This window comes from Condylura cristata, unplaced genomic scaffold (assembly GCF_000260355.1).
Source record: "Condylura cristata isolate star-nosed mole 26May11 unplaced genomic scaffold, ConCri1.0 scaffold00009, whole genome shotgun sequence".
Lineage (NCBI taxonomy): Eukaryota > Metazoa > Chordata > Mammalia > Eulipotyphla > Talpidae > Condylura > Condylura cristata.
The window spans coordinates 16,023,242-16,046,325 of NW_004567110.1; the positions used below are offsets into that span (position 1 = coordinate 16,023,242).

The window sequence follows — 23,084 nt, forward strand, 5'->3', positions numbered from 1 at the left end:
CACAGGGCTACCACTTTCTCACTTAGAGTTACTCTTTCTTTTGTATCTTAGAAGTGGAACTGTTAAATGTAAATATTTTCCATTGGTCATCATAGAGACGTGAATGTAAGAAATGAATAGAGGGAGAGCTTTCTCATATTAGAGCAGTTGATGCTTTCTGCACACAGTTGAATTGACCCTTCCACCAGGCATGTCAGACTGCTGTGCTCTTGGTTACATTGCCACATTGCCTCTCAAAACTTTGCAGTTCATTTGTGATTTAAGAGTGTCAATCTAAGATAGTTTTGAACTGATTTTTTAGCTATAATATTTGTTTTTCTCTTTCTTTTTTTGTAAAAGTTTATTTGGCCTGGCTTCTTGTGAAGCTTTGTTGGTCCTAGTCATCAGCATTCCTTTTTTACCCATAGGAATCAGCTCTTTCCAAATCAGTTCTAGAATTTGTCGTAAGAACTGTGTTCAGCTCATATGTCTTCTAGCATCTCTCATTTACCTTGATTTTTAACAGCAGTTCAGTGACCTCACTTCCGGGATTAAGAATCTAGGAACCCAGCTTAGTCAGCAAGCGATTTTTATTTTTTCTTCAGTTATTCCTGTTTCTTCATTTTTTAAGTGTGAAGAGGTAAATTAAATAGGAGTTAAATAGTTCTGTTTTCTTATTGACAAGATCAGTAACATTGATCATTTAGTAAACATTTGTTATGTGGCAGGCACTGTGTTAGTATTTACAATGCTGTGAGAGAGTTTTCATTTTGAAAATTAGAAATCTATATGATCTGGGAATATTATATAACTCCCCCAGAGTCACAGCTAGTAAGTGCGGGAGCTCATACCCATTCCTTCATGACTCTTATTTCCCATTTTGTGCTTTTCAAGAACTGGGAGAAGTTTCTAAGGTCTGGCTTCTCTTCATTTCAATATTTTGAGGTTCTGCCTATCTTCCTGGCTTAATTTCTTCACTTGTTTTCCATATTCCTGCTTACTATCCTTAGGAGACTTGGAGGTCAAATTTCATGTCTACTCATCACAGTGTCTGCATAATTTCTGTTACTACTACATTATTTTAATTATTAATTGAAACACTGACTTGAAAGCCATCTCTTTATCCCACAATATTCAAGCTTTACTATTTGACTAGATTTAAATCTTAACTGTACTTTCTCAGTGTACACCCTTAAGCCATTTACTTAGTTTCTCAGTTTCAGTTTTCTTATTTGTAAAATGAGTGTTTCTAAGGTAGTTGTGAGAATTACATGATTTGATAATACTTATAATAAGTATTGCCGTAAACAAAATCTTTAAGAAGTACACCTGTCATTACCTAATTTTTGGTGATAAGTTTATCAGTGAAGTATTAGTGTTTTTTAAAGATTTATTTATTTATGCATATAGAACTGAGATACTGGCCAGAAATGCAGGGCTGATGAGAGGATTCACCAGAGAGAGTGGGGAGTAGAATGGGCCGACTGACAAGTACACTGCTGAGGGGAGCAGCAGGCGGGCCAGGAGAGGTCTGCCAGGCCATGTGGGTCACCTCTGGGATAGGGATGGGGATGGAACTCATGCTGTAGTGGCTTTAGCTTCTTAGTGCTGTGCTTGAACCTGTGGCGCCACCAGCGAGGGCCTGAAGTACTAGGGAAATACTAATTTAAGGGAAACATGAAGCAATAGAATACTGGTGGTCACTTTGTTGTTAGACTTACTTTTTTTGTGAAAACTTTTTATTATATTTTAAATTTCTGGTATATTTTTCTGGTTGAGGAAAATTAGCTAGAGCTGGAGCCTAGGTGCTGTTCCTGTTCCTGATCGGGTCTGTCCCCATTGTGGCTTCTTCTGACCAGTGGCAGCCAGGATGCCATCCCTTATACTAAGGAAGAGCTCCTGACTAATGAGAGGCTCTGTTCAGGAGCCATCTTCACATCATGAGAATTTGTCGAGGGGTTCTGCTTTCACACGTCCAGCTAATTGAGGTCTTTATTTTTGTGTCTTATGGATACTATCACTGTGTCAGATAAATCTTCCTTTGTTATCAGGAGCACACATCTGATAACTTTAGGTTGATGTGATATTGTTTCACTTGACTGAAAGAACACCTTGATGTCAGCTCTTTGGGGGAGACTTGACCTCCCCAAAGGGTGTTTTTGACATGTCTTCAAACTCCAGGTGGTTCAGCTGTGTAGTCAGATGATGTGGGGCTTTTTATTATTATTATAAGAGTAAAGGAAACAATTTAAAAGAAATTTGGTTAGCTCTGTTTTATAATTTTGTGGTTTTAAAAACCTCCTAATATCGTTTACATTTCTTTGCAATAAAGGAAATAGAAGAATGGTTTTTAAATTCTCTTCTGTACTTTCTTTTAGGTGGTATTAAAGATAATAAAACATTATCAAGAAGAAGGACAAGGAACTGAGGTGGTCCAAGGAGTGCTTTTGGGGCTGGTTGTAGAAGATCGTCTTGAAATTACCAACTGTTTTCCTTTCCCCCAGCATACGGAAGAAGATGCGGACTTTGATGAAGGTAAAGATGTTCATCTATGTGTTTTTCAGGGGTACACAAGTGGTCAGTTCTTACCATAACCCTTGATGGTCTGCTACTAAGAGTTTTATCAGGCTAGCCTAGTTTAATTGACTTCTGAGTTTCTTGAACAAATTATATAAATTCTCTGAAATGGGAGTTTATATCAAAACTTCATTAATTTAGACTTACTGGGAATTTGTGATTCAGATTTTAGTAAATTTGAACAGAAGCTATGTTGATGTTAATATTCTGATTATTAAATCATTTGCCAAGTTTCCTATATTGTGAAGGACAGAAATTATTGTTACATATTCACAGTCCATTTCCTTCTGTAGTATTTTGGCTTAACTGTTGAGATGAGTTGACCTATTTACTTCTAAATGAAGATACTCTTTAAGTGTTTTAATTTTGTGTTATAGGCATAATTGTTTTGCTTATAGAGGCTAATGGTTGTTAAAATCTGATACCATAGGATGAAGTGAACAATTAAATAGTTAAAAAAAAATAGCCTGTTGAAAATAATTTCTTGCTTATTTGTACCCTCAGAGTCATTTTCTGTGTAATTTTTACTATTTATTGTGGTAAAGACTCATATGGCTTATTATTTGACCAGTTTAAAATGTACATTATAGTAGTGTTAACTGAGTGCATTTTATGTAATGGAGCTCCCTAAGTCATTAATTCCTCCCTTTCCCCACCCTTTCCTTTTCCCTTTCCCTGGCAGCCACCATCCTTCTTTCTAAGCATTTGGACTGCTTTAGGTACTTCATGTTAAATTCAGTCAGGTAGTTTTTGTCTTTTTATGACTGACTTATTTCACTTAGCTTACTGTCCACAGGTTCATTTATTCAAATGTTGTAGTACATACATACACACATACACACATACATACATACATACACACACATACATACATACAACAGTTTACTTTTTTAAAGACCAAATAATATTCCATTCTGTATATATACAATATTTTCTTTGTCCATTCATCTATTGATGTATATTTAGATTGTTTCTACTTTTTCAGTGCTGTGCTTTAACCCACTGCGCCACCAGGGAGGACCTGTTTCTACTTTTTAGTGAAATACTGTGAATAATGCTGCAAAGATCTTTTTAGAAGATCCCGTTTCAGTTCTCTGGGATATATATTCATAAGTGGGGATTGTAGGATTGTATAATATATTTAAAATTATGTAGGTTTTTAAAGAACTTTTCCTTCTGTTTTTCATAGTTACTGACCAGTTTACATACAATGTACCAAGGGTTCTAATTTCTTCATATCTTACCAACATCTATTATTTTCTGTTTTTTTTTTTTTTTTTCCCCTCTCAGTAGTGATCTTTCTAATAGGTGTAAGGTAATATCTCATTGTGGCTTGATTTTCATTGCCTAGTAATTATATTCAACATTAACCTCGTGTGTGTGTGTAGGATTTATAAATGTTTTTTTCCCTTTTTTTTAAATAAAATTTTTATTTATTTTTGTGTAGAACAACTGGGTTGTAGGCCAAGAGGTGCGGGGGTTGAGAGGATTCACCAGAATCAGACCGGGGAGTACTGCTGAGGAGAGCAGCAGGCAAGATGAGAAAGGTCCACTCCGTGTGTAGGCCAACGCAGGCTTGGGATGGAACTCAGGTTATGGAGGTGTAGTGTAGGCACTGCCCCTAGGCCGAGGGAGGCCCTATAAATTTTCTCCTTTTGATTATTTCCTTTATTGTGCAGAAGATTTTTCAGTAACTATAATCTGGTTTGTTTTTATTTTTACTGTGTATTTTGATGTGCTATATTTTGAAGCTGGTTTGCTATATTTTCTTCTAGAAATTTTAAGCCAGAACCACTTTAGATTCATTACTATTGCTTTGTAATACGTTTTGAAATCAAGCTCCACTTTTTTTTTTTTTCTGTTTGCAAGGTTATTTTGTCTATTTAGGTCCCTTGTGATTCCATATGAAAATTAGGATTTTTTTTTTCAATTTCTGCAAAAAATGCAGTTGGTTCTTCGGTATTACAGACATTTTAACAATAGCACTTCTTCTAATCCATGATCACAGTATTATTTTTCTATTTGTGTATTCTTTTACTTTTTTATTTCATTAAGTTTATTCATAAGTGTCTATTCTTTTTGATACTACTGTATTTGCTGTTATTTTAAAATTTTCTTATTGTTATTCTCTGACTAACTTTTAACTGATGACTTTTAATTTTGGTAAATTACCTTATTCGACTTTATGTCCTTTAAGCACCATGAATATATAATAAATTCACAGTATTTTCTTTCTACAGTGAATATTTTGAACTGCAATTTCACCCACAAATATTTTTTTTTTCCTCATTGAAGTTATCTTTAGAAACTAAGCAGGGCTGTTTTATTCTAAGTACTTGAGTGTGTGCTTTTTTTTTTAAAACTAGTGTGCTGTAGGGATCCTTTTTTTTTTTTTTTAACCAGCCAGAATCTGTTTCATCTGAACTGCTGTAATATTTGTATCTCAGACAGGATTATAGAGATCCTTAGTTATATTTTACTAGTAACTCTTAGAGCCAGAAGACAAGGGATTGTTGGTATAATTTCTTTGATTAACAAGTGAGGAACCTGAAAGGTTTAGTTACTTACTCAGTTATTGAGTTAGTAGCACAATTATGAGTAGATTTATTCCAGGAGAGTTTATATTGCCACACTATTTTCTTGTGGAAATGCTGGTGTCATTGGGTATTTCATTGGTGTACCTGCAAAGTAGTTTTTTATTTTAATTGTATTTTTCCTTTTCTTAAAAAAAAAAAAAGCCCACATGTTGAGTCATTGATGTTTGATGGAATTATAATAATAGAAAAGAAAGATACTCAACTCATGGCTGCAGACATATGAGTGGTCAGGTATTGTGGGAAGGTATTTGATTAAGACCAAAGGGCTCTGGTGGAAAACACATGTCTATACATAGGATCCATGTGACACTGAGTAACTTCACTTTCTGAAAAAGTATTTTCTGTAAGATTTTTCATTGAGTACATATTAATTGCTTACTTACAGAGTACTAAAACTATAGCTGAAAGATAACTTTCTTAGGAAATTGGCGCTTTTGGTAGTACAACCTTGGATTATGTTACAGTGGGGTGATTCAAAACCAGAAAAAAAAGAAACTTGTAGCCATGTTTCTGTTCTTGAATTTGCATTTTTTTTTTTTTTTGGTTTCTGTCCATGAATTTGCATTTTGTTTTTGTGCTTGTGATAAATCTCTTTTGAGTGGTTTAAATCTTTTACATTATAAAATTTACTTTCTAGTTGTAAGTGAGAGTATGTGCTTCAAAGTAGAAAAATTCATATTAAAATTCCCATTAGGGGGCACTATTATCAAACTTAGGAGAACTGGAGACTAATTTGTTTTTTCAGACATGCAACCCGAGACTTGCTAAAAGGGAAAAGTATTTTCATCTGATAAGAAGCAGATACTGTTTTATACAACTGAATTTCTTAAATATGTTGTAAAGTGCACTGAATTAAATACAGATCCAATAACTCACTGTCTTGTTTTTCAACAGACTAAATCAATTTAATATTGCAGGTGATATAAGAAGCTTACTTTATTCTGTATTAGAGCCAAATCCATAGTTTTCGTAGTTGGAATAGACAAATTTTTGTTTTGCTTTTTTTAAGTAACTAACAAAGAATGATCCTTGGCCTTCAAAATGTTTCTTTCATAAACAAAGCATGAAAATGTATTACTAAAAATGAAGTCAGGAAGATAAAGTGATGGCTAACTTATGCCAACAGTATTAACAAATGCAACGTGAATTACTGAAGTCATTTGTTCATTGAAGTCATTCGTACACACAGAATTTTTAGCTTTTTTGTTCATTTTCAGGGATTTGAAAATTTTCTTTTTTTCTCAAGTTTGATTTTATAGTAAAAAATTCTGGTATATACGTAGTTATCCTTAAGCTTCCACAAAGAAAACAATGGTATAGAAATTAAACTTTCAGAGGCAGGAAATCTGCAAAATGGTATTAAAATAAAGCAATTCAATAATTTCTTTACAGCATAGGTGTTATTTTTTTTAAATCATTGTAGTTCAGAGAGTACATTTGTGTAGTGATGTTATTCACAACTTTTTTTTCACCTAAGTAAACCATATTTTATGTTGGAGAAAACCTCTGTTTAATGTCTTGTTTTTTGAAATCCCACCTTCCTTTTCTTAGCTTGCGTGCAGTCCTTACTTAGGGCAAAACAGCTTGAAACCTTGTTTTGGCTTTTTATTGCTTTTGAGATCAGGGAAGCATTAAGGGAGGATAGAGAAAGCATCTTTTTTTTTTTTCTTCTTTTTCTTTTTTTGAGACAGGGAACATTTTGTCAAAAGAGAGGATGTTTATTTTGTATTATCTTCTATCTGTATGGCTAGTCACTGATCATTGTGATGATAGATCCTTTTTAAAGTCCTGGCCTTTTCCCCTTTTTTAAATGTTTTTTAGAAAGTGCCTTTCTGGATAATATACATAGTTTTAGTGTGTGTTTTGAAACTTATTGGATAAGTAGGAAGATGTTTACTTTGTGACCTGAAATCACTAAGGCATGATAAAATGTTTCATGATCTCAGGAAAAAAATTAGTTCTCAGCAATTTATTTCATCATTTGTTTAGCAAATTACATTGAGTAGGTGGTGAAAAAGATACAAAGATCAAATCCTGGTTACATCTTGGAAAGACAACTGTAAAGAAAGAATTGTGAAACAGGATTGATGTAAGCCTAGAATGAAGGAGGAAGAGAAATATATGAAAGATATATGAAAGATATGAACTGCTAATTTCTTTTCAGGGATCCCTTCAAGGTGGTTTAATTTTGTAGGTGGATGTCAGTTGGACATTTTTAAAGATTATATCTTATGAGTTTATTCTGTCACATTTCTGAATCCTGATAAATGATCCAAGTATCTCGAGGAGTCAAAAACATTTATTTAATATATCTTCAACTTGGATTTTTATTATTCAGAGATAATAAGGTTCTTGACAATATTTTTCAGATTTTATAACGGGTTTCTATAACCAGATAGAGAAGTTGTTTTTGAAGTCCAGATTTTTACTACATAGAAGGACTATGGGTAGTAATTTCCTGTCATGTTTTTAGAAACTTGGGACTCATTCTCCACTTAGCTCTATTTATAGTACTTAATAAATATTTAACAAAATATTTCTAATATATTCCATTTTAAATGAAACATTGTATAGGAATGAAACTAGAAAAGACTGCATACAGATTATTATCCTCCAGGGTTGATCTGTTTGTTATTCACAGTAATATTTTGTAAATGTAAAACCATTCACTTTGGAAGATTTATTGATGAATATTTAGGGCAATGAAATTTAGATTGTTATTGAAATTATTTTGATTGCTTTGAAAGCATATGGTTTGTGATTTGAAACTACAAGTACCTTCACTTACTTTATATGTCTGATTAAAGTGATTAGAATATGAGAAATAACATACAAATGCAAAGCATCCGTCCCTATACTTTTATACCTTTTTTCTTCTTTCAGATTGGGTGTCTCAGGAATTTTAATATAAGATTAGGAGCAAAGTCTTGGCTCATTTGAAAAGTTTGAAAAATATTCTTGTGTTTAGTTCATATTTTAAAATTTAGGTCTTATTATTTTCTTCAATATGAGTTGAGAAACTCCTGTGCATGGAAGGCTAAATTATTGAAAATGTGGTCAAGGTAAGAGATTTTTCTGCTTAGAGAAATTAAAGTGCTTTACACTGTGCCCTCCCTTGGTCCCTAAAGCGTAAGTGCTATGGTTTGGAAAGAAGCCAAGTAAAACCTGTTCAAATTTTGTGTAGACTTAAAGTAATACTTTAAGATTTGAAAATTACAGGTGGATACAGTTCTTAAATAGTATTTAAAATTCCTAACTTTCCCAAGTCTAAAAATGTAATCCTTAAATTACTATACCCACTAGTTTAAATGTTAATTAAATAAAAATTTTCTTACTTTTGAGCCACATCAACTTTAGATATTGGCATTTGCATTTATTACTAAACATTGAGGTAATAACCAGTATATATGAACTGTTTCAACACTAAATGAAATGTCAGAAAGTCATAGTTAACAGTATTTAGCCAAAGGTCATTGCTATTTGTTTTCCAAAATTTGTCCTAATCCATACTGTTTGTCTTACTTCCTATCTTGCCCAGGAAAAGTGTTCACCTATCTTCATTTCCCCAATTAAGTCTATTAACCTAATTTGTAAGTTTTATAAATTCATAGATTATAACAAGATACGCTATTTTGATGCTATAGTAAGTTTTCCCAACTGTCCTTGATAATAAAAGGGGCTACTTTAGTCATATGAATGAAGTGTTTGGTTTGTTTTTGTAATCTCTTACGTGAAATTTCATGGCTTCATATACATTTGAGATAATGCTTGTGGCTTACCTAATACCAGTTTCACAGTGGTGTTCTCATACCTTTGTCTATCTTCCACTGTGAGGATTATTTGCTGCCTTTTTTTTTAAACAATAAATTTTACTCAGTATGATATAGATGCTTTCTGGTATATTTGAAAACAGAGGCGATATTTATCCTAACTTAAATAGCAGAGTAGTGGTGTAAATTTATAATGCAGACCTGGATTGCCTCTTTCCTCATCCTCATGCATAGTCGCCCTTTGTTTTCCTTAACATTTAACCTATAGACATTGTGATATATACAGGCAAACCTTTCTGTGCTTGATTGGTAAGAAAAGCACAGAATTATTTCAGTGGTCTTTGCAGGAATGTATCTGTTTTCATAGAATTGGATAGATGATGATCTGGAGAGTTTTTGGTGACAGTCTACTAACCCCACAAATAGCAGCCGTGACCATGGGTCCTGCAGCAGAGGAGTCCTAGTGAGGGCGTGTTGGGACCTGGGCTGCTCTGACCCCAGTGAGGGCAGTGGCACTGCAGCTGCCATCTTAGGCCACTGTAGATTCCCCTCTGGTCTGTCTGCTCTCTTACCTTCCTTTTCTGTGGCTTTTCTTTATTTATTCCTTTCTTAGTCATTTACAAATCAACATTTCGATTGGAACTCTGCCAGATATTTGCACTGGCCGTTCCATACTTTTTTTTCTCTGCTGTGGACATTTTCCGAAGTGTTCATTAGTTAAAGAACATAGCTGTTTAAAAAAGTATATTTTACTTTAAGTATGGACCAATTTTCTAGCACATTATGTTAGTGATACCAGTGAAGATAATACTACTAATTCAGTGAAAGTGCTTTGAAAATAATATTTATGTAGTTGAAGAATGACTTGAGTTTACAAAGATATATCTGCCCATCTAAACATATCTAGTTTGTAGTTCAAAGTGATTCTGTTAATTGTCAAATAATTTCACTCCTAAGATTTATAGTCACTGTTTTTCATTTAGAAATTTTATTTTTTATCTCAACTAGCAGAAACTCCCATGCTTTTAAAGTTTCTATCAATAAGTGAATCTAAATCAGTTTTAACAGTCTTCTTGCCAATGTATATTATTTTACTTAATCATAGTTTTTTTCTCCTTTTCCTAACACTCAAACTATTACTCCCAATCTGAGAACTTACAAACAAAACATTAAGATTCAGTATTATATGAGAGTGAAATTTTGTATGAAGTGTGCTGATGTAATATCTCAGTGGGCACTAGCCATTTTCTCTAGTGATAAAATGAGGGATTAATGTGAAATATTAAGATCATATCATGTGAATCATATCTGAGCTACCATGCTCCTTTGAGGTATTTGTTATAACTGAGTTTCTTATACTTTCTCAGCATTTACCAGTTAAGTGTTTCTTTTCCATTTTCTCCTTATCTCATGGACTGCCTTGATTTTAAAAAAAAATAACCAATTCTACATACATGGCAAAAATGTGTAAACACACTATTATAAATCGTAGTTGAGAAAATTGCTGGAATCATTCTAAAACAGATCTTGCAAACTTTCTGAAAGTCATCAAAGGAAGGAAATTTAGATGACATACTACTACTGTAATCATAGGTCACACACAGTGGATCACAGTACAAACTTTTGTAATTTTTCTTTAGCAGATGGGAAACTGAGGCCTGGAGTGGTCAACCTTAAAATCAGTGGAAAAACCAGAACTAGAAACCCATGCAGTACATAAACCACCATCTGCATTTAGGATTTTATCAAACTCACGTTGATATTCCAGGATTTTGTCAAACTTACCTTGAGTACTGCATGCCTGCAGTTGTGATTTGTGGGCCTGATGCACTTAACTAAAAGATACTTCTTGATATTATGATGTATTAACTATCACTACTGCTGGAATCCAGTGATTGTTGAATTTAAATTTAACACTACAAAAAGTTGTCTTAAGTTTGTGTTTACACTAGGTACTAAAGACAAACAGCATTTCAAACCTTCAAGTTGTCAAATTAGTGGTCATTGAGTATATATAGATAGCTCAGATACTTGATAAGTCCAAGTGCTGAAAGCACAGCTTCTGGTATTTTACTACATAAAATAGAAAAAACTAATTGAAAGTATAGATTGACCTGGGCGGGTTAAGGAAGGAAAAAATGTTCTTATTAAATGACAGTCAATGCAATTACATACAATAGTTTGAATAGATGGTTTAATTTAACTTAGGAAATCAGCGTCTGATGGTGCAGGAAGACTTTGAAGAAGGCATTGCTTTGCAAATGATTTAAGCAGACAATACTGATAGTCTGTCATGTGAATTTCCTTCTTTACTGAGTACACAGTATGGTTAAGTGGTATGTTGTGCAATGCTTCCAATCTGCTGCCATCTGCACAAGCAGAGCAAGAGAGCAGGGAACATGGAAAGGAAATGGATCAGCTAGCTGTAAGGAATCTGTGTGAACACTGGGTGCCACTCATGAAACACTGAGCAGTTAGTGATTTTCATTTGTAAACAGTATAACTAGGTTGTACATGTACACCAGACGTGTGTAACATTTCAGCTCTCACAGTTCACATTTGGGATATCAGTGTACCTATTTATGCTCAGGGCAATTTAGGAAATCCAGGGACTGTAACCAGAATCATGCCATTCTTTTCTTATGCTCATCTTTTATTTTTTTACATATGCTCCTTTTTGCAGCTTTAGTATTTGGCATCATTGTTGAGGTAGATTTAATAATCCAAGTGTTCTTATTTTACACAAATGGAATCTTTTGAGAAACAAATTATGCTATAAAATAAGTTTACTTACAGACATTTAAGTACTTTTAAAAAAGGTTTTAGGACTTATAAATGGGAAAATTGCTTTGAAATCTTCTAAGTTGTAACCAACCAGGAACCATAGGAATGATGGGGAAATTGGTACAGGTAAGACGAGTAGTCTGACCAAATGTAACCTGTAGTATACCTTGTCAGTGGAAAAAACTATTTGAAACTGAGGTTTATAACCTATAAAACAGTTTGTGTGTGTATGCGCACGCGAGAGAGTGTGCGCCTACCACTTTTTTTGATGCAGCTAGGAGAGCCCTTATAAAACTGTGCTAACCATGAGTCATCTGGTACTGCGGGAATTAACATAACCTTATATAGTTGACTAATAACACAAAGCCGCCGCGGTTTCTGTGGTTTTACCAACCATGACTCTAGTTCTAAAACATTTAAAATGAGATCCGCTCCCTCTTTGTAAATTTTTTTGGGACAAAGAGTTCTCTTATCAAAAAACTGCAGCAACTTAAGCAGATCCGTAACTGGGGGAATTAATAACAGAAAGTTTTTGTTGACACCAGGAAGTAGATTAAATAGTGCAATTGTGGTAATGAGTACCATATATGATAAGCCTGAGCCACCTGGGTTTTATTAGGCTGCTTGATACTTTGATCACAATATTATTTCAAGACTTGTCTATTTAAATTGCTAGGGTTTCTTGTCATCTTTGTTATTTAGACCATAATTTCTTTCTCTGCACAAAGAGTTTTTTAGAGAAAGGCCAAACCAAAGTTCTGGGAAGGTATGAGTCTAACAGCTAAGGGAATTTAGAAAGAGAAAACTTGTTGAATATAAAATTTAAAGCTTGAAAGTATAGCAGTTGAACATCAGATTCATTTGACCTGTTTGGTTTTTTGCTTGGATCATAATTATACTTCTGTTTATCATATGGCAGTAGGTTACTATTAAGAGTATTTGATTTAATTCAGTTAATTATTGCTTGATATAAATATATGCATTGAAAAGAAGTATTTCATGTTTTGAGAGTGTGGTACTCAAGTCCCTTCAGTTGGTATTAAGGTGGTATTAACTGGGTTCCCTTTAGTTGGTATTGAGTGGTTTTGATGAACATCTTTGAGAAGTTATGAAAGATTTTTCAACCATAATGAGTGAATTACACTAATCACAAAATTTAATTTGTTTGATAAATTGTATCACTTTGTCTTTGAACTTGAAATTTTAACCTTTAGCCTGTTAATGTAGATGAATGAATTTTTAGTCATAAAATCATCAGACTTTTCCTTTTACTATTTTTTTTTTTGTTATACAAATAGTCTTTTCATCATAGGTATTTCATGGTATCTTTTTTTTTTTTTTAAAGATTTTTTTATTTGTGCATACAGAACTGGGGTACAGGCCAGAGGCTCAGGGGCGGTGAGAGGCTTCACCAGAGACAGAGTGGGGAACAGAACAGGCAGATCAACGAAGTACACTGCTGAGGGGAGCAGCGGCGGGCCAGGTCTGCCCGCCATGTGGTCTCCTCCGGGGCAGGCGGGAATCGAACTCATGTGGAAGCGGCCTTAGATTCTCAGTGCTATGCTTTAACCCGCTGCGCCACCAGGGAGGGCCTCATGGTATCTTTAGTATAAATTTAAGCACCTATGACTTAGGAAAGTAATCATTTTGACTAGTAAAGGGAAAGCGGAGATATAAATGACAAGCTATTGTGTTGTCAGTATAGTGTAGTATTAGTAATCATTAGGTGCCTTTTTGAGAATTTCCATTCAGTATGGTTTGTACATTCATCCCTGATTTTTACTGTTTTGATTTTTGACTTCTCTCATAATTTGGCTTGAATTTTTCATATCCCAGTGAAACTTTTAAGTCTGTTTAGGGTACTTTTAAGAATGTAATGATCTCAATATGCTTGATTTGCCTTTGGCAGTGTGTAGAATATGTATGGAAGTGACAACCAACGCTCTTTTTGTTTTCATTGATAAGACAAAGGAGAAAAGTATTTAAAAATAGGAAGAAAAATGAACATTGGAAATATTGCTTACAAGATTTTGCAACATTCTTAACTTTGGGAAAGTAAGGTAGTATTTTAAGTCTTAGATATGTGACTCATTGATTCAGGAAAGATGAACTCATATAAAAGGCAAGGGGTAGATTAGGAACTAGCATGTGATGCAAGCTTAGAAAAATGAGATCTGTCAGTTAGAGCAAAGACTTAGTTTAGGGGAGTGATTTGAAATAAAAGGATGAGATTATGGAAGACAGTGAATGCTTGAAAAGGAAGCTTAGACTTAAAAGTTTCAAGTTAATCTAAGTTCCTTAGAACTCTGCTAGTATAATCTCAGTATTTTGTGGCAATAGACAGGAAAAACAAATAGATAATACATTTCATTTTGAATGAAGTAAAGGTAGAAGCCTGAAGAATGAAAAAGTTACAGCTAGAGAGAAATGAAAGAAATGGCAAAAGATTGACTTCAGTGGCTTATATGCATACACCTTGAGGCTTTAACTTCATGTAGGATTTAACTTTAACATCTGACATTCCAGAAAAATTAAATCCCTGTTTGTCACTCCTTTTCTTTTTGAATAGTTCTGTGATAATGGTATGTATGACAAAGCCGATGGATAAAGCTAATGTAAGCTGTTAATAACCAGCAAGGGGATTCCTGCAATTTGATAACAATACCAGCTTGACTAAAATATTAAATAAGGGGCCTCCTGGTGTTGTAAGGGGTTAAAGTGCAGGACTGTGAAGCTGTCTGTAGCCACTGCCGCACAAGTTCCATCCCCAGCCAGGGAGCTGACTCACGTTGTGCAGCAGACCTCTCCTGCCTCTCCTGCTGTTCCCCTCACAGAGTATTTCAGTTGATCTGCCTGTTCTGCTCCCCAGTCTGTCTCTGGTGAATTCTCACCCCCCCCACCCCACCTTTGAACCTGCATCCAGGTTCTTCTATGCATAAATAAATAAATCTTTAAAAATGTGTTAAATAAGATTTTGGAACTCAAGCAGTTTGGAAACATTTAAAAGCATATATATGACACTATTCGGAATAGTGTCATATTCATATAGACTGACACTGTTTTAAGAAGAGAGGAGTAAATTTTACTAACAAGCTCCAAAGGACATAACTAAAATGTACTGAAAATAGAAAAGGATATTCAAGAAAATGGTCCATTCATGGCCTGGGATTCCTGAGATATTTGTGCCCTGTCTTAATGATGCTTTTGTAATTTTTTTTGGATTCATTCATTTAACAGAAATGTACTGAGTGCTATCTCAGGAACTTCGCCAGATATTGAGCGTTAACATAATGAGCAAGTGAAGGAGAGAGGCACTGGAAGTTAGCCAACTAAAGTAATTTTAAGTTGTGATAAACACCGTGAGAGAAGTAAACAGATAACTTTGAGGAGCAGTGTTTCACCTAAAACAGTCCCTTCAGAGAGTCCCTAGTACAGAGAAATATTCAGCTGAAGGATGAAGTATATTCTGCTGAAGTGAAGGGTAAGGAGCTGGCTGTATGAAGAACCAGGAGTGGAGAAAGACTAAGTGCAGAGGCTAGTCTTGAGGAGAGCAATGAGCTTGACCTTATTTAGTAACTCTGGGAAAGCTAGTCTGGCTGAGAAAATCCTGCTGAATGAGAAAAAAGTGCCTCTGTCATTCTGAGCCTGATAGGAGTTGCGTTTTATTCATTAAGTGACAAGAAGCTAGTGAACTGAAACCTTCCAGTTACCTAGTTTTATTTATGTTCTTTATAATTTTATGATATAATCTAGGACTCTTCTTGGTGTTGCATTGGAAATATTTGTAGAAATTCAGCTGCTTGTTTCATCTTTGTTGTTGCTATTTACTCCAAGAAAGTTAACCCTGGCTACCTAGTAGCTTCCATTAGCTAGTTCTTTTGGAATCTTAATTTTTTATTAACTTGTTTTATTTTGAAATAATTTTTGATGTACTTAAAAGTTGAAAAGACTGAGTGCAAAGTTCCCTGATAGCCTTCAATCAGGCTTCCTTTTAATGCCATTTTACATTTTTGTGTTACAATATCTGAGAAACCAGTATTGCCACATTACTGTTAACAAATCTCTAATTTTTATGCATTTTCACCATTAATTTCTTTTTCAGGTTTCAATCCAGGATTACTACATTGTATTTAGTTGACCTGTTGTCTTGGTCTGTGACTTTGTCAGATCTTCCTTTGCCTTAGTTAAGTAGTTCTGAGTAGTACTGGTTCAGTGTTTTGTAGAATGTCCCTCAGTTTGTGTTTACTGGTTTTGAGAGAAATTTAAACCCAGAGTGGTGAAGTACCCTCATTTTGTTCTGTAGCAACTAGATTGACACCAGTAACCTCATAGGTGAAACTAACTTTGGTCACTTAGCTAAGGGGTGTCTGGTGTCTTTTTGAATGTTCATACTAGTCAGACATCTTTATAACTTCAAGAAACATTTAGACATGAATGCTTTGGTGGAAAAATTAGAGTGTCTTTATTAGAAGAAGAAACAACTTGAATAAATTTTCTCCTTATATCTGTTCATTCTTAATAGTTTTATATCTATACAACATGGGTAGATGCGTAACTTCACACAGCTTAGACGAAATTTCTGCTTTAATTATGTGCTAGATAGCATCTTGAACATACTGTTGGGTGTCTAAATTCATTCAGATGGGTTTAGCATGTCCATCTGACAGAATATGAATTAGATGTTGGAGCACATTTATAGTAGCTTGTCAATATCAGAAGTACTTAATGGCAATTAACATTTTCCATCTTTGATGCTATATTGTCATTGGCCTAGTTTGATGCTACTGCAAAGTAGCTTTTGTACAAAAAAAAAAACCCTCAGAACTTTAACATTTGGGGTAATACAGTTTTGACCAGTGTCAGAGTATGCTACCAGTGTAAAAACCACACATTGGCATACAATTTTGAAATTATTTTGCTTGAAATAACTTGTCTAGAAGTTTGCTTAGCCTTAATTTCTGTGTTCTCTTTTGGATGTTTGAAACACTTAACTTTTAAACACTTAAAGTTAACAGAGGATATATTTTTATGGGAAATTCCATTGATTTCCCTTTTCTGTGGTTTTTAAACTTTCATTTGATTATTCACTACAAGGAACTTTCATATTTGTGACTAACTTTACATTTCTGTGTATAGAATAAAATAGCAACCGTACATCAAGATTTCACTACCAGTAAAATAGGTACTTAATTTTTACTAGCTATTACAGTAAGATACTTTCTTTATCCTCTTTTATTTTAACTGGGAACATCACAATAAGTAAAAGGCTTGAAAATTAACAATGGGGAGGTAGTAATCTTTGAGTGCTGTCCATTGTTTATCATCTTCATTGTTACTGTACTCTTTCAATAACATTACCACCAAAGATGTAATTGTTAATGTTTATTCAGCATTTCTCATGTGCCAAAAATGGTGTGATGAAATTTTCATACATTTATTTAATCTTACTGATGCTTTATACAGTGAGTATATTAGTGCTGTTCTTATTTGCTTATGTTTAGAGCAGTGAGAGTAACTGCTACTTTGCATGGGTGGGATCAGGATATAGAGCCTGTACTCTGAACCATCTCATAGGAAGCCTTTATGTTGGCTTTCAGTTGTGAGGAGGAGAAGGGCACAGAATCCATGTGAATGTTAAAAGGAAATAATGTTCTAATGCTCAAGAGTTTGCCGCTTCCTGCCTTAAGTCCCCTAAAGTTGTCTTTAAGGTTCTGCTAGTCTTGATGCTTGAATGTCTGTGAATTTCCCCCAAATTTACTTAACAGTAGTTTAAAATAACATTCTAGCTGATCAAAAGCTGCACATTCTTTTCAGTCATTCTGATGAGTAGTTTATAGTTTGTGATCATTCATTCTGTAGTCTCTATTGTGTTGGCTAAGGCATGATAAAAGTTAAACACAGTAAGATAAATTTCAAGGGGTAAATGAAATCTGGTTCCTGCTATTTCAAACTGTGTGGAGGTGAGATGTAAATAGGGGGATTAAAATAATATGATAAAGAGATAGTATGTAACTGTGGTCGAATGACTGGTATAGGACAGGATTTTAGAATAGGAAGTCACTTGAGCAGTTAATTGAACTTAGTGGGATTTGAGTGATCTCTTGCAGATAGGTAGTCCCTCTTATCTCTGCTTTTCTTGATACTGTACCCATTCTCCCATTCTGACACCCACACTGTTAAGTCACTTGTTTCCCACCCTAACTGAAATCTGTATTGTTCCAGGACAAAGAATTATTCTGTTCTTGCTAATTAACTCTTGATACTTCAGGGCTTAGTTTAGATATTATTCCCAAACCCCACATACATTTCCCCGAGACAGGGATGTTCTTAAGTGTTCTTACAGTCATGTGTATTCCTAGTAGTGTTTATTAGACTGTATATATTTTAAACTCTTAAAGTAATTTTAGATTTGCATAAGCTGTAAAGAGTTCTTTCATAAGCTTCATCAAGCATACTTCAATACTAGCATCTTATATAGCCATGGTGTGTGTATTTGTCAGAACTAAGAATTAGCATCGTGCCACTTAACTAAATTACAGATTTTACTTAGTTTTCCCACTCTTGTTCTTTTTCTAAGAGCATGGATTCTTGGAAATCCACTGGATCTGATTGTAATATCCCATCCAAGGGGGAGGAGTAGAAGAGAGAAAACAAAGTGGGAAGGGAGCACAGTGGCTTATGGTGGTGGACTAGGGATGTTTTCATAGAGGGTGAACAATAGCAGTAACACAGGTACTTCTAAAATACAAAAGTGCTGTAAAACAGCATTACCTCAATTAAAAAAATAATTTTACAAAATTAACTGTTTTAGTTTCCTTTTAAAAAAGGAATATTTTATTAAAACGATATTGCCTAATTTTAACACACTAGTGTAAAAAGTATTTTTTTTGCCTTAGCTTTGAAGAACTGATTAAAGGAATTTAACAAAATAAACTTAGACCAGAAGCCTTATTTTATGATTAAAGATAGCTGGGTGAATGTTTTGAGCATACCCTATACTTAGAAGGGTGGACTTAACTTGGAAAAGCATATAATTTCTAAGTAAATTAGCAGTGATAGAAAAATCCATTCCCATTTCTCAAAAAAGGTGTTTAAAAGTACCCGTGTTATATTTAACCTATCTTTTGCATTATAATTTTACTTTCTAAATCCCAAGCATTCTAAATTTAGCTTCTATAGTGGATGCTATTTTACTTATGGATGCCTTTCTAGTGTCCTTTGAAACTATAAATCTTTTTTTTTTTTTTTAAGAGAATGTGGTTGTTCCATTCTTTTAAAAGGAAGCCATACTTTTGGCCTTTAACTTTTTTGCTAACCAGGTAGCTATAAGAATTAAGAGGACTTTTCTTTGAGAACTTGAAGACTTTAGGAGATTGATAACTTTTTGATTCGGCTGCTGTTGCCACTACCCTACTAAATGTTTTCACCTCTGCCTTTTTCCCTAGGCAGTTAAACATTTCTTTCTCCAGTGACTACTTAAAGTATTAAAGTACAATGTCTTTTATTTCATTATTTCCATTAAAAAATATGTATCATTATTGCCATTGATCTGGAGAGCTCTTGCCCATACAAGAGTATTCATTTAAATTATGTTTCCGTAGAATTTAAGGAAAAGCTTGTTGAGCTTAAAGGAGTCAAATGTGGAGTTTACTAATGTCAAAAATTGATGGGAAATTGAATTGTGAAATAAATAAAATGTAAATAAATCAACGTCATCAAGTTGATCTGTTTCTTTGTAATTCATAAAATGATATATAGTTGAGTGACTTCTAATTGGTTAGTCCACACATGTACATTTTAGTAATATACAAAACTGCTGTGTGTAATATATATATATATTACATATATCACACACACACACACATGCTAAACAGTTCCATCTCAATCTTTTTTTTTTTTTTTAAAGATTTATTTATTTATTCATACAGAACTGGGGTACAGGCCAGAGATGTGGAGGGTGAGAGGATTCACCAGAGACAAAGCGAGAAGCAGAACAGGCAGATCCACGAAGTACACTGCTGAGGGGAGCAGCGGGCGGGTCAGGAGAGGTCTGCCGCGCCATGTGGTCACCTCCGGGGCAGGCGGGAATTGAACTCATGCTGAAGTGGCTTAAGCTTCTTAGTGATGTGCTTTAACCCGCTGCGCCACCAGGGAGGGCCCCATCTCAATCTTTTGCCAATATGAGTGACTTGTATCTTGTATAAGAGACCTTAAAACAGTGAAGTTTAAAGGTCACCAGCATCCAAAAAGTAGGACTTGAGGTTGGTTGGTTAGGATTTCTCAAAGTGAGACAAAGAATTTGATGGTGAGGTGAGGTTTTGAAATGGAGGCTATTGCGTGACTAAAGATCTTAGTAATTTAGGGCTCCTTACAGGTTTTTAGTCTTTTAGCTTTTTAGCTTTGGTTTCCTCACCTGTAAAACTGAGGTAGTTAATACCTACCACATAATGTATGCCATAGGTGACCTTTCGGTTCAAGAGTTTGACCTTTCTGTCATTGATGGTGAGTAAACTTTGAAGACGTTTTGCGAGCATTACAGTGTTCATATCTGTTTTAAGAAAAATTGTTAGTCTGCAGGAAGGTCAGTTAGAGCTTTGGTGGTGGGACTGAAGAGAAGAGGTAGATACAAGAAATTTGATACCTCTTAGTAAAGTGGTAATTTGCATATTGAGTGACTGCCAGCTTGACTTAGACCAGGGCTTATGAGGGTCTGGAAAATTGTGACTTAAACTCATTTAGAATGAAAAGTATATGGTTTACTATTTTGAATAATCAGCCCTGGCAAATTATATCAGATTGATCAACTTGTTGGTAAAAATAACGGCTATTATAGTTATTTTGCATGTGAAATCATAACTACATAGGAGTCATGATAATGGCCCTCTGCTCTAGCAGTGAAGGCAGATAGGCACTGCAGTTAAACAAACTCCCTGCTTTAGAATTTGATCTGTTTTTGAGATTGATACTACCATCTACCCTTTCAAGTTGTTCTGGGGATTAAATAAGAATGCATGTAAATCATTAAGGCAGTGACTAATTCATAGTAAGCTCTTAGAGTGGTAGATACTTTTTATTTTTGTTGTTTTTCACAAAAGCACAATTTTGGGTTCAGTATATGCCTGTAAGCATATGAAATATATAGGCCCTATCTTCCACCATAACATAATTAAACTTAATCAATTGAGATTATGTTCATCAAATTTCAAGATCTAGTCTTATTGAGTAGACTAATTTGCATTGTATAATACAAAGTAATCAGGGCAAGTTGAAATGTAAATTTTTAAACAGTGTGATATTTAATAGGAACAAATAAAGATTTAGAACCTGAGGGAAGAAACAAAAACTGTTAACTCGTTCAGTGTGAGCAGGACAGGCTCAGCTAGAGGTTTCTGGTAAAGGCTATAAAAGTAACATAAAGCAGTTGTAACTTCATTTAAAGGAATAGGGACAGTGGCTTGAGTACAGATAGAAAAGTCATGATCATTTGTACAATTAAATTTGTACAATTTCAATTCATATTTCCCTAGTGAAAGGAAAAAACTCCACCTTGTTCCCAGTCCTTACGAAGGTATTTACTTAATGAAATTGTTATATAGTATGAACAGAATTGGTATCTTTGCCTTTTGTTTGGCTGTGTATATTGCCTTAACTGTTTCTATTTATTTTTTTTTCTTTAAAAATTTTTTGGTTTCTGTTTTTTTTTTATTTTTATGGTTTTGGCTGTTCTGCAGTCTCATGCTTTTTCAGCTATATGTTCAGATTGAAGATTAAGCATGATATAAGGATTAATGGTATGTATAGATAGTAGAGACTTGGTATAATGCCAATAACAAGAGCAACCCTAATTTTCAAACTCTAGACATCAAACACAATGTTTTGGACAGAATCAAATTGTTTCAGGAACATTTTGTATAGTGTTTTGGAATCTGATCATTGATGTAGACAAGAAATATGCTTATCTTCTATCAAGTCTTAATCATTGTTCCTGAGTAGCTAGAAAACTTTAAATAGTATCAGAAAGGAACCATTTCCAAGTTGCTCTTTTTTGGGGGGGGGAGGGGGAAGGGAGGACGGTAGCATTTCAAAACTGCAAGCGTCTTATTAAATGTCTTTGATGTAATCACACATCTTTCTGTATTTACTGATGGTTTCCTATTTATTCACTGAGTTATATGTTGCATTGTTTGATGCTTGTTCTATTTCCACTTTGATCAATAGGGTGCCATTCAAGGTAGATGTGCCCTTTTGCAATGTCCTCAGTTGAGCATTTCTTTGCTCTTTGACATAGCATGATATTCCTTGCTAATTTTGTACTTTCCCTTGTCACAGCTTTGGAATAATTCACTTCTCACAGGAGCTCTATGTCCTCTGAGAGAGGGATAATAGTTGGATTCGAGAGCTGGGCACTGGATGTGCTCACAGGTGTTAGAGTGTCACTTTTCTGCCTTCCCCAAAAAAGGGAATAGAGACAGAGATAGGGAATGTGTGTCTTTCAATACACAGATAACACACATGATTTGTGTACATCTCTATTGAAAGCCTTAAGTTCATGCTCACACCTTCCCTCCATTGGCCTCCTAGCTTTCCTTCCCTTTCTTATTTTTGATTCCAAGTACACGTGTCATCCACCACCTCCATGCCCAAGATGCCCTGTTGCCCCCATTTGGGTTTCAGTACCCTATGCCAGACTGCCCATTACAGCTTGTCTTTCCTTAACCTTGCTCAGATGCTCACTGTCCAGGCTTTTCCCCATTGCCTGGATTTCTGTTTTCCTGGCCTCTCACACCATGAGCCAGTCTCTCCACTTGTGTGGGCTCTGTCACTCTGCTCTGGTCCACTTTATACCCCTCTTCTTCTGAGCTGTGGCAGAAAAAATGTATTTGTGCAGTCACATGAATTTAGAAGGTTGACTTTGCTCTTTAAACCTTTGCATTAGAAGGGATTTCCTTACGGCTGTTTTGATTTTAAAGGCAATGTGTACATGATCATGGGGTAGGGAATATAGAGAGAGACATTCAGTTTCTCATTCTATCTTAGGCTCATTCTATCTTAGTTTCTCATTCTATGTTAGGCTGTACCTCCTTGAGTTAGTTTTTACTCTTTTTCCCTTTCTTCAGGGATTATGTTAGCACTCTATATCATATAGCATCTCTAGCTCATTTGAACATAATTTAGTTTCATGCCACCTCTTTATTTATGCATACAGAACTGGGGTACAGGCCAGAGGTACAGGGTCGATGAGAGGATTCACCAGAGACAGAGTAGGGAGCAGTACAGGCAAACCAAAGTACACTGCTGAGGGGAGCAGCAGGTGAGACAGGTGAAGACAGGAGAGGCCTGCTGCACCATGTATGTCACCTCCTAGGCTGGGGTTCCA

At 34.8% G+C, this 23,084-nt stretch overlaps 1 protein-coding gene across 1 annotated transcript in view; it reads left to right on the forward strand.

The window, feature by feature from the left end:
* Window positions 1–23,084, forward strand: part of EIF3H (eukaryotic translation initiation factor 3, subunit H) — an 86,922-nt gene that overhangs the window by 18,490 nt on the left and 45,348 nt on the right. The window contains exon 2 of the mRNA XM_004679629.2: window positions 2,358–2,514. Coding sequence (XP_004679686.1) covers window positions 2,358–2,514 — 157 coding nt within the window. The remainder of the gene's footprint in view (window positions 1–2,357; window positions 2,515–23,084) is intronic.